The sequence below is a fragment of the Oculina patagonica genome, chromosome 6, assembly GCF_052425735.1.
Source record: "Oculina patagonica isolate OP01 chromosome 6, crgOcupat, whole genome shotgun sequence".
Taxonomy (NCBI): Eukaryota; Metazoa; Cnidaria; class Anthozoa; order Scleractinia; family Oculinidae; genus Oculina; species Oculina patagonica.
Window position 1 is genome coordinate 4,647,659 of NC_135763.1, and position 17,703 is coordinate 4,665,361.

The 17,703-nt window shown below is 37.5% G+C and overlaps 2 protein-coding genes across 2 annotated transcripts; both read left to right on the forward strand.

The window, feature by feature from the left end:
- The first annotated feature begins 1,046 nt into the window (after window positions 1–1,046).
- Window positions 1,047–2,499, forward strand: LOC144656542 (adenosine receptor A1-like). The gene has a single exon (XM_078516766.1). The coding sequence runs from the start codon at window positions 1,456–1,458 to the stop codon at window positions 2,497–2,499; it is 1,044 nt and encodes a 347-aa protein (XP_078372892.1). The 5' UTR covers window positions 1,047–1,455.
- Window positions 2,500–5,915: 3,416 nt separating this feature from the next.
- Window positions 5,916–8,624, forward strand: LOC144656420 (uncharacterized). Its single transcript, XM_078516641.1, has 2 exons — window positions 5,916–5,993; window positions 6,130–8,624. The coding sequence occupies exon 2, from the start codon at window positions 6,480–6,482 to the stop codon at window positions 7,083–7,085; it is 606 nt and encodes a 201-aa protein (XP_078372767.1). The 5' UTR covers window positions 5,916–5,993; window positions 6,130–6,479; the 3' UTR covers window positions 7,086–8,624.
- Window positions 8,625–17,703: the final 9,079 nt, after the last annotated feature.

Sequence of the window (17,703 nt, forward strand, 5' to 3'; positions counted from 1 at the left end):
TTCTAACCCGGCGTATCACCACAATTTGTAAGTGAAAAGAGGTTTCATTAGCTATTTATATAGGAGATAACATTACTTTAAATTATAACGATGGTCTTTAATTCATGTTATGCGAGGGAACTTTTAAAGCAACATTGTAATAAGAGTATGTAACCGGGTCACAAGTTTTTTTTTTATAACAAAGGCAATTTAAAAATCTGCAACCCGTAACAAGGAAACAAATGTTAGCCCAAAAGAATCATTCAACCCGCTTATTCTTGCAAATATATTTAGACAATTTGTTGTTCATCTCTACATGTCTTCTTGAGTGGGAGGGAGGAGGCAACATGGAACAATCAGTCCCAAAAAAACATATATATTTTTTTATCTAGGTTAAAAACATTTATGTATGTAAACAGAATGATTATGGAAACTAGCTTTATTAAAACAAAGAAGCGTATCCGGGTACGGGGAATGGTGTTTACTGCTTATCTACAACTAGAACATAGAGTGCTAATTGAAACTCAAAAATTGCTTGGAAACGCGATAAGTGCGTTTGTTACACCGTGAATTACCCATTTCCTTTACGACGAGCCGCGCTTTGTGCTTCATCAAAGAAAAACAATTAAAAAACTGTGTTTGGAGAACAACGTATCAAAGTTTCGCACTTGCTCTAAAAAACATTACTTCAAATAAATTTTGTAAATAATTTCCTAAACACTAAATTCGTCTTAAGGTAAATTTATTTCTGTGTGTATGCAGACCCCATACTGCCCAATTAACTTTACTTTTAAATTTATTATTTCTATTCAACAATGAAATTATTCTCGTAACGAAAACAAACAACAAAGTCAAGGCAGATTTAAAATCTTCACTTCAATCTCGGAAGAAGATCATTAGAAAAATAACACGAATAATTCATTTATTTTTTTATTCTTTATACCACAAACGTTTCCGCAACTTTAAACGCATCAGATTCAGTTTAAACATATAATTTAGCTACGTGTTTTCTTAATTTTAAGCTTAAAGGATTATTTGCCGGGCTTATCAATTTCTTCTTAAACTAAAGGATGATTAGATTAAGATTCATTGGTGCAACTTTTAAGATTGTGTCAAGAACTAATAGGCGCCAATAAAAGTTGTCGAAACTGTACTCCTTTTTATCTCCACTCGATGCAAATTCTCTGAAAGCCCTTCCGTTTATATTGTCATAATGTGTTAAAAAGAGTTTGCATTTTAAAGCAGTCTATTGTTGCGAAGGAGTCGATTCGAGCAATCTGTTATTCATCATTTTGATATTTTCTTTACAGGGAACCACAAGCTTTGTTTCAAGCCGACAAAACTCAGAACAGTGTAGATCAAAGGATTATCAAAACAGTAAACGTCTTGATTGTGGGTAGAAACTTCACAAACGCTAAACAGGACGTAACAGAGTTTTAACTGAACGCTAAAAACAATATTTCCATTTATCCAGCAATGGCTTCCTCAAGCTACTCAATAGAAATCATTTTTACTTCAATCTTCATGATTACTGTTTCTGTTGTGGCTGTTATTGGGAATTTCTTGGTCATCCTCGCCATCTTGTGGAACAAAAGGCTTCGCACGGTGTGTAACTTTCTGTTCCTTAACCTAGCAGTGGCCGATATGCTTCAAGGAGCCATCGCTATGCCGCTACGCCTCGCCGATCAACTGAATCAAACAGACAACAGTCCATTGATCCCATGTCTGGTGGTTATACCTCTAACAGTGTTTCTGTTTGGCGCGTCCAACTTTAACTTGACGCTTATAAGCCTTGATCGATACTTTGCGCTTCGATGGCCTTTCATCCATCCAACCTTGGCAGAACCGCGCAGAGCAGGATTGATCGTCGCGATATTCTGGGTGTTGATGTTTATCATCGCATTTCTGCCTATTATAGGATGGGGAGCCGCAGACACCGCCGATGTAACTGATATTTGTTTGTATTCCACAACGCTGAGCAGAGAGTATCTATTCATGTTATTTTCCATAGTCAATTTAGCCGTGGTCATAATTTTGGCGTTCACCAACTATTTTATCCTCAAAACTGCTCGGAGTCAAATACGCCGTATAAACGTCAACGAAAGCCACTCATCGGCTGCGGACGGGCAATCTTCCGTTGTCATGGAAACTGAATCTGTTATGGTTGTCAGTACCGTCCAATCCACGAACGACACAAATAACGAGCCAGCGCAAGTACCGAGGGCGCGCGGCGGGGGCAAAGAGCGAAGGGCGACCAAGATAGTTCTGATCGTTGTCGGCATTTTTGTGTTCTTGACAACGCCAATCACAGTGATTGACATTATCAGTTTGTTGGGCTGTCCCACCTGCACTCCGCTGACTTTGGTCAAAATAACTGTATTTATGGCGTACGCTAACGCGTGTGTGAACGTGTTTATTTACGCAGGCTTCAACACAGAAATGAGAAATACTTGGATTGCAATCTTCCGGAGAGCAAAACAAGCAATATTGAGCCGTTTTAGTGGCGAAGAAGCGATGTGAAAGAAGGTGGTTGCAGATATAGGTTCTAGGCTTTTGTCTGGAGCCGAAAGGTCATTGTGGGTCGAAATCTTTCTCACGCTAAATCAGACCCCTAGCCTGCGAATACAGTCGCCTCTCATTCGGCGCGGAAGCGAATGAGAGGCGGCTTTAATTGCAGGTTAAATCAAACCTGGAATCTAGAGAAAATGTGCGAAAAAGAGACGCAAGGAAGAAAGAAAGGACTTTAAGAACGAGATTACCCTAAGGTGTTATTTAAAACACATTGAAGTGAAAACTTTTGGATAAACTTACTCGAATAAGAAAACTCAAAACGCATGAGCAAACCACATTTATAACTTGTTCCCAATACACACTCCAGAAATTAAGGGGGGGGGGGGGGGGAGGGGCAGCGTGGCCGATTGGTTAGAATGCTGGCTTGAAATCCCGAGGTCGCGGGTTCAAGTCCCGTTTTGACCACTAGCTGGTGGTTTTCTCGGTAGTTCCCAGTTTAACTCCTTGACTACGCTTGTAAATTGCCAACTGGTTTGCCTCCTGCCAGTAGGCCTTTCTCGATTATGCTAGCATTTTTTTCGGCATTTTTGGGTAAAACGAGCATTTTTTTCGTTTTTTCTCAAAAAGATGTCTTTCTGTCACTATCATTTAGCACAGAACTCAGAAGGATAATATCCTAAGTTTCTTTTTTTTTTCTTTTACTTTTTTTACTTTTTTTTTTTCTTTTTTTTTTTTTTTTTTATATTTTTTAACAATTCACCGTTGTGATGAGCATATGTGAAAGTTTGTACGTTTTGTTTGAATAAAACAAAGCATTTTTGGAATTCAAGTGGATTTTTTTGGAATCAGGCATGATTTTAGCATTTTGGCTATGCGAGAATTTAGTAGCATTAAATGCCAGTTTTACTAGCATAATCGAGAAAGGCCTACCTGCCAGTTGGGATTTATATCCATGTTATGTTTTTTTAAAATATCTGTTTGGCACTGAAAAGCCCCACTCGGGGAGTTGTCAATCAATTTATTAGTTGGTTCGTTTATTGAATATTTTGTATTGCGGCTTCCTGATTTGTATATAGAACCAAAAGTGTAAATAGTGCCCGGGCTCTCTCCTCCGCAGAGACCTCTATAGTGCGGGATGGGAAATGGGGAGAGGTGAAAAGTAAGCGTGTGGAGCCTGGAGAGAATGGCAACGAGAGCGCGCGGAGAGAGGTGCCCGGGGGGAATTTCATATGAAAGGGACGTGGATGCTTGTTGTCTCGCTTAGGGGTATAACTTAGGAATTTGGTCTTACTTTTGGTGCTCAGGACAGAACTCCAATATTTTAGCTGTCAAGGAGGGACTGAATGGGGATACCTCGATAACACTTAACACTAATTAATTTTTTGGCTCTGTAACATGAAACAGTAAAATTTTAGGCATTTTAACATTAACACTGAAAAATTCACTGTAACAGTAAATTTTCTCAAAAAAAGAAACAAAAACGGCTCCAAAATGGCCAATATTTTTTTGTATGGTATATGAAGAAGTTTTCGGCCATTTTTCGACGATTTTCGATCAGTTCAAAAGATTTCTGAAGACTACCGAATATTCCCGAAGACTACCGAAGATTTCCAAAGAGTACCGAAGGTGTACAAAGACTACAAAAAATTTCCGAGGAGAAATCCGATTTGTTTTTTAAGTTCATGAGTGATTTTATCCGATTTTGAAGAGCAGATAAGAATTTACAATGCTAAAATGTTTCACGAGAAAACCTTCAAGCACTTAACAGTATTTTCACCGAAAGCAGTAAATATTAAAAAATTGGCCAATGTAACAGCGAACACTAAAAATTATGGGCAAATAACACTTAACACTAAATCCCATTCAGACCCTCGTCAAGGTCTCATTTATTAGGATTGCACGTGAAGAAATGGAAAAGGCGGTCATACTGTATTGGCAATCTAGACCAAACAGGCTTAACAAATGGTGCCTTTGAGGGATCAAGAAAGCTTGAGGCACGCCCAGATTGGTCTTCAGTTAAGGAATATAATTCTAATTTTCCGACGATAATCCCCGTCGTTTTCATATGGCAGTCCCCCCCCCCCCCCTCCCGGGATATAGTAGTGGAAGAGTGCCAATAACTTACAGAAGCGTGGGCAAACGAAAACACGGGGCCAATTAAAAATGAAGACAGCACAAAAGTGATGTAGATAAATATCAATATATAATGGTATAAAAGTAATGTGGATAAAATAGTAATATATAATTTTACAAAATTATAACATTACCGTTGAGTATTATTTAGCTTAACGCATAACATAATAAAGATGATACATATAAAAATTGTTATTATTTACGAGGATAGAAAAGACTGTCTTTACCTTTTATTTTGTCCGCCCAATCTGTAATTGATCTTTAAATATAACTGAATTATTTAATCTTGAAATTGTTTTTTTTTGTCCACGCGGGAATATAACTGGCCTAGCCTATTGTTGGACTATTGGGCGTTTTTTCCACTATTTGAATCTGTCAGAATGACAAGTTGCTGTTATTTCGTAGATAGCAACTCCAAAACTCACTGAATGGTTTCATCGTAAAACAGGGTCAACCCAAAGACAAGTTCCCACATTCGCTTCAATGACTGGGAACAATGGTTTAAAGTTATGGCTGGGATGGACAAAAATAAAGTAAAAATAAGAAAATTGTCCAACCCAGCCTCGACTTGAAACCATTGTTCGCAGGCATTGAAGCGTATTGCGGGAAAGATCTAGTAGTGCAATTTGGCAATCAGAATTCGGCGCGAAATCTTCACATTGTCGGCAAGCGCGGGTCAGTTCGAGTTGGTTTGTATCTGACTGACTGAAAGACGAGACCTCTTCGTGTTGATTGTTTGAAGCTTTTTGCATAAATTTACCTACGAACATCATTAAACTTCAAAATTCGTTCAAGATAGGGTTTTGCAAAGCCTATTAGAGGAACATTTTTGTATCACTCATTTGAATTACATTTTGAGTTTTTGAATTATTTTACTAATTAATCATTCATTTTTGTGCCAAGATATCGTCTAGCATTGAAGACGCAGGACGCAGGAGCCAAAAGAGATTACAACTTTTATTCTAATAAATAAATATAAAGAATAGAAAAGAAATAAAATAAAATAAAGGTAAATTCTTGGCGCAAGACGATTGAAGGCAGTTCCTTTTTTCGTCACAAATTTAAAGTTAACAAAAGCATGAATTGAACGTCTTATTAGCTTACAGTTTTGGTCCCTTTAAGATTAAGAGCGCTATACCAATGATGCTTAGCCAATCAGACTCAATTCTGCAATAGAACTTGTTATCGCAGCAGTATGAGATGGTTTGAAATTCATCAATTTACAAAGCTGGCCTTTTACAGCGATAAATATTTTATATCAAGCTTTACACCTGCTTGCGAAACGCCACTTTCATAATCACTTTACTCGCAAACTTGGCGGTGAAATAGATTGTTGTGCGGATAATCCTTTGACGACTGCTTCGGCCACGGTTTGATGTTTTATTTGTAAATGTTTACAGCCCGAGTTCAAATATTGACTCGTCCTTCTTCGCTATGCTAGCTTTGATGTTGTTCACAGAAGGAAATATGTGAGTTATTAACCTGTGTTTGCATTGCCATCGATAGATTTGTCACACTTCCCAAGTTGTTAAACGCCGTTACGTAAAACGTTTCGCCGATTCTTTGTTGATATACCGAATTGCAAACAATTTATTTACTTTGGAAACTCGTGGTTGGGATTTAGAGTGAAGAACTGCGCTGGAATAATCTTCTACTCTTTACAGCTTTAACAAAAACAAATATAAAAGAAATAATCATCTGAATCATTGGAACCGATTCTATACAACAAACAATTCATGCTGAAGATTTTTTTCTCGTAAAGTCATCTTGAAGAAATTTCTTTCGAGTTTACACACACCTTCGTGAAAGTCAAAGTAAAAAACTTGGTGTCATTTTTGATAAAAAATTTCACGAGAATGGCCGAGAGGAATTTGACATATTGCAAACTTGGTTACCATGACAACGTCTCCCGCAGCGTTCCCTCGGTGTCGCCGCCTGTGTTACTAAGTGAAGAGGCTCAGCATTTAGTTTACGTCTTTTGTGACAGAGAAAACTCAATAAGAAGTCAAAAACACAGATACCAAAGGCGGTATTGTTCGCTTTGTCGTCATTTTCACCAAGAAACTGAGTACAAAGATGGATTTGAGAAGTATTTTCGGCGGGAAAATTCCAAGAACAACATCACTGGAAAAAATCAACAAGGAAAGGTGAATTGGACATCTCAGGGTGATGCCAGTGGTTTAAAAACAAATTCTGCTCCTGTTTCAGTGGAAAGAAACTGGAAGACTCTTTCCGTGGAAGGATTAAAAATGTACATAGTAAATGGTAAAACTAATCAAAAATCACTTTCAAGAAAACCAGGATTCGAGAAAGAAGGGGATTTACATGGAAAAGAGGAAAGTGAAAAGAAACACTTGTCAACACGAAGCGGTTGCAAGGTTTGTATGAAGCGTATAGACAGTCAAGAAGATAATAAATCAAAGAAGAAGATTATCAAGATAGTTGTTCCTCCATTCGAGTGATAATCAAGCGTGGCGGAAATGCCGGCGTAGATGAACTTCGGTCATTCATTGGTCACGACGTAGTAAGCTCGTCTTTTCCATGCCAGCGACTGTTCGTCTTTGATTTCTGAAGCTTGAAGTGACTTTAGAAGTCTTACGTATATACCATTATATTCTTGTGCGGAAGAAGAAAACAATTTTCCTGAGAAAGAATTTGTTTTCCAACTTCGGGTTGTGCAGGATCTTTTGGTGGCTTGTTCGATATATTTTTTTCTCGTGGCTCGTTTTGCATGCTCAACTATCCTCTCAAAAATATAACGATCTCTTGCTCTTAGTACACCTTCTGCACGGCTCATGTACGCTAGTCCAGCGGCAGATCTAGAGGAAGGGAACGGGATCCCCTTATTTGTTGAAAAATATATGACCCGCGCGAAGAACCGAAATTAAAATCCCCACCTTCACTCCATTTCAAATGAAAACTACAATTGTAGTTGACTAGCATATACCTTCATGTGGTGTAGCTAGCTCTTTGCATAATGAAGTTTGGGGTGTTTTCTCTGATTAAAGTTAAACTCATCTTGGGAATTATTTAATTTAATGTTGTCAATGGTAACAATCTTGTTATGTAAGCGTTTAAGGCTAACGTTTTTACTTCCTTGTTGCCATCCAATTCAGATCATGTGATGATTCATTTAAGAGGTCACAATTGTTCAGTTCGTACATACTCCCATGTACTCAGTTGCGTGTGACAAATTGCATGCACACCATTGTAACTACAACCCCAGACAATACTGTTGGGAAGGTCGCCAAGTTTGTGCTCCCCCTCCCCCTCCTTCAATGTTGAGGTATACCTAGAGACTTCAATCACAGCATATTGTCTATCATAATGTTCAGTAATACTTCAACATTGATCTGGGGGAGAGGGAGGCCCATACGCCTTGTGTACGTACCTAAAGTTCAGATTTATTTAAAAGTTGTTGAAATCAAAGCGATCATGTGCAACCTTCCCAAGGACTAATGTCTTGGGTTGTAGACTTGCCACAAGTCGACTCTTTTGCGCGACGAAAGTCGTGATAAATGAGCGACGAGGTCGCGAGAAGCGACCGGAAACGGGCTTATGAGAAAGTCTACAACACCTCCCAACTGAATCATCGCGTGGTCTGAATTGGGTGGCAACAAGGATATAAACACGTTAGCCATTAACTCCGTCTATAAACCGCGGCTAAACATAAGAAAAATCTCCGGACTAAATTACAGTGCCACGTGACGCGCCTTACCGTGGCCACCCAACAAAGATTTTAACAAGTGTGATCTTGTAATATTTTACATTTTCATTATTAGTATCTATTTGTTCGTATTCAAATTTGCAGGGAGGCGTGTTCGTCAAACAAATAATAATATTACGAGAGCACACTTTTAAAAGAGTATGTTGTGTGGCCAAGGTATGACGCGTCGCACTGTAACCATGGCAACTTCTAAACATTCGAACCATTCCATTCCTAAAAGTGATCCAAACCTTGTCAGGCAAACAGGTGACGAGAATAAAGAAAATCATCAGTTAGTGGACATTCTATTGTGTTGATATGACAACAAATTCTCAGAACATCAATACAATACAATACATACTAGTTATACAACACTTTCGAGTGGTATACTTATGGGTTAGAGACTGTTGTGAGTGTTTTGTTGACAAATACACACACGCGCTGGTCGCACAATGAACTCTAAATTTTCAATACTGCACGAGGCGTAGCCGAGTGCAGTATTGAAAATTTAGAGTTCATTGTGAGGCCAGCAAGTGCGTGTATTTGTCAACAAAACACGAACGAACAGACTCTAACCCTTTTAATATACAGTCTGAGTACACTGCATCGAACTGCAAGTGATCATCGACTTAACGAACTTCAAAAAACAAACTTAATGTTTTAAAATAAGAAGTGTAGTAGTACATAATTACACGGGATTACATCAATGATATAAAAATCACAAATTAGCCGTACAGAAATAAAGCTTAAAATGGTTCATTAAATCGTACATCAACTGTGGTCGTTCATAAATACAGTCAGCGAAAAGCTTGTTCAAAGCAAGTCGATGGCTTTCACAAACAAGCAACTACAAGCAAGTCAATCGCACACAAAAATGTATTTATTGAGCTGCAGTTTACCTTTGAACATGAAAGCGCTTCAAGTTGTTATCCTCTTCGATTTTGTTTGGTATTAGATCGTTGATAATTTGAGGAATATATTTTTCTTCCACTTCTACAAGCCTTGAAACTGAAGACACTTTCAATAATGCACGATTTTCGTGCATTATTGTCAATACTGCACTGTCTGAGTTTGCTGACGACAGGTAAAGCAAAATCACGTGATCTATTTTAACCAATTGCGCGCGTGGATTTTGGACAGTGAACGAAGAGTGTATATTAATATGAAATATCCCACGAGTCACTTGTATTTTCTTGGTATACACACTCGCCTTTGTAACTATTTTATACCATACCATAGAAAATACGCTTACTAAATTTCGTCGAGAATACAATCGCAGCGCACGATGGGAAGGTTGGGTTGAATACCGTCGAATATACAACGGCTTTCCTGTATTCTGATTGGCTGTATTTTCTATGGCATGGTATAAAATACAATACAACAACTTTATTTAAACACGGTAAAAAAGTTTAAAGCTAAAAGCTTGTGGGGCCGTGTACAAATTAAAAATTTAAAAATACATATAAAAAGACAGCCTAATATTGAGAAGGTAGAAAAAATTCACTAATATAATAACAATTTAAAAACATCATCGTTCAGGCTGACAGTCTGCGTGGATAACGCCTCGAAGCTTATATTTTTAAGGATGTTTTTGCCTTTTACTATGTTAAAAAACGACTTAAAATTACTAGTTTTACCGAGTAGTCGTTGTGACAGGGCGTTCCAAATAACGGATCCCCTGTAAGCGATCAAAACAAATCTATGCCCGGGATCTATGGCATGCGGGCCAAGGCTGGGTAATTAGAGTAAGATTTTAGTAAGACAAGCGAAACGAACACCGAGATATGATAAATTAGTGCAACAGAGAGAAGCAATGAAAACATAACAACAGCCTCGATTTTTTCTTGGATACTGGAAAATAATACTTAAAAAACTGGGCTGTTTACGGGTCTAATCAACCGAATCGACGAAAGCCTCAATCAATCAACTTCAAAATTTACTAGGCCTAGTAAATTTTCGTTGTCATTAGGCGGAAGATAAACTAAAAATGTATATTTTTGCAAATTTCCAGATCGATAGTGTCATTCGTTTTTAAAACAGAGCATTTTGAATATTTGAGTTCTCCGTCGTATGTGACATCAAGCTCAGTGCCATGACAAAGCTGTTTTGTTTGAAAAAAAGCCTTTCCTTTCAGTTGTGCAGATTGAACATTTCAGATATAATCAGTGGTGTTTATGTGAAAGTGTACTAGCTCTTAAGCCAAGGATAACCGCTGTTGTAAACAGAATTGAGTTCCAGATGGTTTCTCGGACATCACGGCGGCCATGTTTGTGTCCCTCGGAACTGAACACAGTTATGGCGCCTCCATAATAAGCTTTATAAATTTGCGTGGAAAGGTTCGGAAAATAACTCACGAACGGTACACCGCACAGACCCGAAACTTGGTGAAATTGTTTATCTATTTATCGTCTATAATATTTGAAATTCATAGCAGTCTGTAGTTGAATGGTTTCGAATTTATTTTTTGATTGCGTGACAGTGAAAACCAGCAATTAAAGGAGGGTAACGACAAACAGTAAAAACCGACAAACAAGCGGCCCTCGGATGCTTAAGCGTGAATGACCAGGAAAATGTTTAAATTGGGAAATTTGACGACTTTGCATTTTTTTTTTTCGTTTAAAGAATATAGTAGTTCACTGATTAAGCATGTAATTAACGTGGTCTGGTGTTTAATAGTTCCCTTTGTTGGCTATTGCAGGTGCGGAGAAAACTTAGGCTATTTAACGAAAACTAATTTTTTATCTAAAAAAGCTAGCTATCCCGTACGTAGAAAGTGATAAATATCAACCCATAATAATTTGTCTTTTAGACGGATTCACAAAGTCCGCGAGAAATTTTTCAGAAAAAAGTATTTAAAAATATAACAAAATTCTGTTGCTTTCTGTTCCCTTATACAAGTCTCAGATTTGCTCAGTAAATTTTTTGTCAGCTCCAGGTAACTTAAGTTTTCATTCTGTCTTTGTTAAAACATCAAACTCTACGGAAATTGGACCCTAGTAAATAGTAGTGAATAGCCCAGGTCATTGTTTACGGTAAATTGCAGTTAGTCCGTACCAAATGAGATGGCTTTATTTGGGCAAAGAAAGTCTTACCAGTATTTCAAATACAAACACAGATTGAAACGTACTGTGGCGTGTGATAAAATTGACCTTTGTTGTACCTCATATGGTGTGGTGAATTATCCTCCAAGGTTACACGGAAGTAAATGGTTCATCTTTAATAAGCAAATACTAGGGACTTAAAATGAACGTTTTGAACTTTTTGTTCTATTTACTGATTATATGGCTTAATGGTTTCTATTTGCTTGACTGGCTGGGGCTGAGGAAAGACGTTTTAAACTTTTTGGCCGATAGCAAAGCTGTGAATGGTAAATTAGAACAAGCCACCTGTTGACAAAACAAATGTCAAAACAGCCATTGTCTAGAACAAGTTCGTGTGGTGTTAAAGTAAATTTAATTCATAAACAGTGCCAGAAATGTGATTTCTTTGTCAAAAACTGGTTTGTTGACATGACAAATACCACCTTTAGATGAAGTATGTTTATAAACATTAGCAAATTAATAACCTTTTCTTGCAAAGAAAGAATTATATTACATAGTAAGAGAAATTTTCAAATTGTTATCTTTAACAGGTTCTACATGTAAAAATGGGAAAATGATATTTAGGGGCGAACGGAGGAGAACAAAAAAGGCACCGTGCCCCGCGGGAACCTACGATAATGGCGCCAAACTAACAGAAACATGATTAATTTTAGAGGAAACATGAGATACGGGGGATAGACAGCGGTAACCTCAATCCCATCTCCGTCACCATAAAAACACTCAAACTATGATATTATTTTCTTCTATCGATTATTTACGCTACGAAGCAAAGCAAAATGGATAACTTTGCTAACAGCTTGCCATCTTAAAACCCACAAAATTTAATTAAATTAATCTTTGGCTCAGTGAGAAAATAAAATCGACCATGGGTGATAATTTCAACAATATCGCACGGCCAAAACATTAGTTCTTTCGGTTGTGAACTTGGGAATTCTAATGATGAAAAAATATAAATTCTTACAGACGAGGTAAAGGATCCTCGCGACCGGTCAACTCGTCTTCCTGAAATCGTTTTTACAACATAGATTATTGCTTTGACTGGATTGACTTTTCGGTCGATTTAACGCAAGAAGCTGAATTTTACAATCAACGGACGCTATTTTTATGCTATGAACGTGTCTGCAAGTCTAAACCATACTTCATTTCGGCCGGTCATTGAAAGGAAGAAAATTACCAAGCAGCGACAGCGGTGCACGTGCTAAAGCAATGTTTAATTTTGGATCGCGTTGAAAACTGTTATTACGATAAAGGAAATATCATTTATATCACGGTGGGGGAAATCTTAAAAAATAATAATAAAAATGTTTTTTCCTTTAATTGAAAACTGCGACGCAACACTAACGACGATCCGATAGGGGAGTCTTACGACAAAGTTAAAGGTTTCATCAAAAACTGCTTAATAATAATTTACGAACCGTAATGGGTGTGAACCAAAGCAAACATAATCAGTGACGGTAACATTTGACATTGTATCTGAAGCTACATTCTTGGGAAATACATAAACGAAAATGAATCGATCACTGCTTCGAGTAGCTTCTCTTCTTTTAAGAAAAAAATGATTAAGTTTCTAATAAAATTAGTCTGAAATTGGCCTAGCTGCACATTTACAGCGAAATTACTAACTCACTACTAACCCGAGGTGGCCTCCCCATAAGCCTTGTGGTTTACTTGGAGGTCTCCTCGCCCTATCTATGGCAAATAAATGATGATGATGATGGCAAAAGATGAACGATTGGAAATTAATAACGATAGGCGAACCTATTCGCTTGCCTCGGTAGTGAAAACAAAAGACAAATTCCCCCATGTTAGCTTATTATGTATGCAACAAAGGATTTCTTATGAACGAGCCAGTTCAGTTCTAAATCAATTTAACACAACTTAGAGAGAGAGGTTTAACAACCTAGACGTAGTTTTGTTTTGCCCTCCAAACTCAATGGTCTGTGACCACCAAACTGAGTGTTCGGTGTATCATAACAGGTTTATAAGTTCGCATATCGGCCTTCATGGTTGTTAAAGGATTTCATATCCGACCTGTGGTTTGCTTGTTATGGATTGTGTGGACTCAATACACCACACTAAACAAGAATATTGAAAATACCTGACCACGCAATGAAAACATCTTGTAAGCGCGTGCAAGATTAAAAGTTGAAAAAGCAAAACGTATTCCTTATATCGAGTTATTTTTTACCCGATGAAATTCCTTCACTAAAATAAATTGAAAACTTGGCTAACACAATGCAGCTGTTTAAAACTTCCACGTGGAATAAAAAATTCGAACGCATTGTTTTAGTGAAGGAATCGAAAGCTGCAGGAAAAGTGAGAGCCCCTGAACGACTGAATGTGACACCAGCGACAGGTCTTTGATTGCATCTATTGAGGTTCACACGCGTGTTGGCCGTGCGTAGTAAATTGAAGCAAGCCGGTAAAAAGATCTTATTTCTTTAGGCATTTTCCCCCTAAAACTTGCCAAAAGGCCAACCTGGCCAAAAGGCTTGTAAAGAATCACATTTAATCTATTCGGAACCCATAAAAGCAACACTGAACCAGTGTTTTTCCTTGTAGCGCTGCTCTTTTTATTCTTGCGGTTTATACAAAAGTATATCTAATAATCGTAAAAAAAGACGAAAAAACTAGCCAGCATTAAATTATTTTAATTTTTCTTTCTTCAGAAGCACGTGCATCTAAGAGTCAAAGCCTCCAACAAAAGTCCCAAGCCCAAGTCCTTATATTATCAAATATATTTCAATGCGATTTATAAAAAGATGGTGGTTTTTCATGACGAATGCTTGAAGAAAAAAAATTAACAAATGATACCCGCCTATTTCAAAGCAAATTTCCTTCTACATCAAGGTACCGAAACCAGTTCTCGAACGGTCAAAAAAGGCAATTAAGTACCTGCAACGTTAACACTAAGTCACGTTAGTAAATTCTGGCTAAAAACAAGAGACAATGATGTTCATATCTCCCATCTATTGGCGACTAGCAAAGTCACCGTACGACTAAAAGGATGCTTTAAGTCCGAACTAGGACCGGTTCGCCTCGCGCACATGTAGTGTCAGTTATCAAATGGTAGTTTAAAAATGGTAAATTAAAGTGGATTTAAAGCCGTTGCAAGGTGTTTATTAAGCAAACGTCGTTTCAAGTGCTAATTTTCTGTTAGGCAAACAGTATACAAAAGTTGGCCGTCAACTACTGTATTTGTAAAGAAATAAAATCTCGGTAGGACTCGTACCAGTAGCTACAGCTTTAAGAGCATTTTCCGCCTGAGATTTGATATATTGATAGATTCTCCTTACTGATCACCGTTCATTTCTTGTGGGTTAGTTCTGAGATTTTGATGTTACATAATCAACATCATCCCCTAGCTCTTTGTTTTTATCACCAGTTTGTTAAACAATGTCATGATTTACATTTGGAACCTCGATATAACGAAGGGCCAAGGGACTGGAAAAATATGTTCGCAGCAACGAGGTTTTGGGGTTCTTTTCCATATAAACTATTGCTGGGACGAAAAATATCGTTTGTTATACCGAGGACTTCGTTACATAGAGGTTCGTTAAATCGAGGTTCTACTGCCGGCACTGAATGAAGATTTTCTTTGTCAGTTTGGGATACCGAAGGATGCTATGCAACTGATTCATTTATTAGTCCCGACGTAACAACAAACTCTAAATTGTCACTAGAGTGCTATGATCAGACAACCGACTGCTTAGTTTGACCTGACATGCCAATACATTCTTGTGGAGTGTTTACCAAGAAACCTGCACTTAGTTGTACTGGAATGAAGTGGAAGACTTCGCAAACTGCAGGGAAAATAAAAATTGCACAGTTTCGTGCTCACGAGCAGGTACTAGAACAGTATTTTTGCTTATTGAACAGAATGACAATACATAAACGCATTTACTGGATAAATAACATAAATCACGTTTATTAATAGAATATGAGGTTTGGTACCGTGTTTGTACCCACTATTAAATGTGACGCTCTTGTGCGGGGTACTTGTGTTGTATCAGCAAAATTTAAATTTCATATTTTATGGTTCTATATTATTTCTGTCGATGACAGTTGTACTTTCATTTTATTTACAGATTTTTCCAGAGCGGTAGGCCGAACTTAAATCATACACCTTTCAATCAAAATAAAAATTTTATAAGTAATAGTAAACATAAAACCTAGTCTAAAACGAAAAATCCTTGTTTATATAACATTGAACTGTACATGTATTGTAGATACTCGTAAATTCCTTCATCCTTAGTCTTCATATGCGAGTTTTTGGTTACTACTGGGAAAGAACTTTCTTTTTAGCCGTGAATTTTAAGCTTTGCGCTCGAGTGGAAATCATTCAGCACATTTCAATATCAAATTTGAATGTTTAACTTTTGTTAAACGTTTATTTTAATCTTTTATTATCTTATTCCCCTTGATGGCTTAATCATGCATAGCACCTTTCTTGTCGTTCACCCGCCTTTGCAAACAATTTCCATCTGCCGACTAGCAACTATGACTTGAACCCGCTTGCCTGAACAAACAGACAATCACCGGTGAATACAGACATAACAGGCACCGGTCGATTGGTTGTTTGGTGGATGACTACAATTAAACTTCAGTGATCTGTAAAAGTTTGCAAACCTCCTCGGCGAGCACCAGAAAATTATATCAAAGTACTATGTATGGTATCGGAAGTTATATAGGCTGCACGATGAAGGGTGATCGCGAAATTGCCAATCACTTAATTGCCACATTCGTCCAAATTTCAGGCTAAGTACTGTTTTAGTGGAATACAAAAAATGTAAGCGTAAGCTTCTAAGGTCAGAAAACCGTTGCATATTCGGCGTTATTTCACGGGCGGCATGCAACGGTGTTTTTTCGTAATTATGTACCACTCGTGGTGATCTCATAAGCATGGCCGGGATAAAAGAAAAATTTCTCGTGGTACTCTCAGTCATGACTTCAGTGTGGGTTATTTTCGGTCCACTTATCTTAAATCAGTTTTTAAAACCCTGAAATAATTTTCTAGGGTATTCATACTTAGTGTTGCGGTGGAAACTATTGTTGGTTAGCATTTTGTGTATTGGTGCGAGTGTTGTTTATTGTCCTTTAGATCGTTTATTTTAAAAATTTTGTTCGTTCATCGTAAAATTTGCTTTCATTATTGTCAACCGGTGATTTGAGTCTGGAGTGGTGTCAATATATTTAGTTATTGCTACAATAAAATTGATTTATTTCAAGACTGCAAGATAAACTTATAACTCAAATGTTACTCTTAGCAAAAGGGTTAGGTAGTAGCTATCACAAGGTCTGACATGAATGGCTCGCTACCCTTCGAGAGAACAACAGAACAAACAACATAAACAATACCCCTAGCCCCCAACAAAATAGCAACTGCTACGCTAGAGGACCAGCAGAATTACACACTTAAGAAAGCTACTACATTACTGGAGTAAAACGTTAAAATTTCCTCTGATTTTCATCCTATTGCCAAGCTCAAGAGAGAGACAACCCTATCAGAACACAGCCTTACCCTTTACAGTTGAAAGATTACATCGTACATGCACTTTCGTAGAAAAATTTAGATCTGCACTCAAAGTAAATAGAAACAATGAAATAATTGTCCTGGAAGCTTCCTAAGTCGCATTTTCATTTGCTTTTATTAATTTTTTAATTTATCAATTTTATCAAACGTTCGGCGTTCTCCGTTTATGCTCTATAAATACATACATAAAAAATCACAGACATGATTAAATACCTGAATACAGACATGATTGAATCCTGGAGCTAGACTGCTCTTTTCATCAGTGCGTTAATGAACATGCATAATCAAACCAAATCAGTAAAGCAAATCCTCCGAAAACACGTCGCGTGAACGGAGAACGAGACGTTCCCAGTAAAGCTGGGAGGATTAACGCCCGCCTCGCCGCTAGGTTTAAAGGCTCTGACTGACAAAGGAGATAAAAAAAACCCAAATAGAATCGAGAAACCGAGAGAAACAGCGTCAGACACTCGGCCTCTTAGCTAAGAGCAAATAATGTAAAAATTGAAACAGATCATTTGATGCAAGCAATTTTTCCCGCCTTAGTTCAAATCAACGAAGTAAACTTTGGGCTGTTTCTGTTAGTTCTGAAATAACCGTTATTTGACGAGAACCACTTTTTATTCATTTTTATTTTGTCACAACTACCAGCTAAAATATAGATCAAATATTTGGCCTTTCCACTATCCCGTTCCTCAATGAATATTCACTGAAACTTATTTAAAAAAACTGAGAAAAGAAGC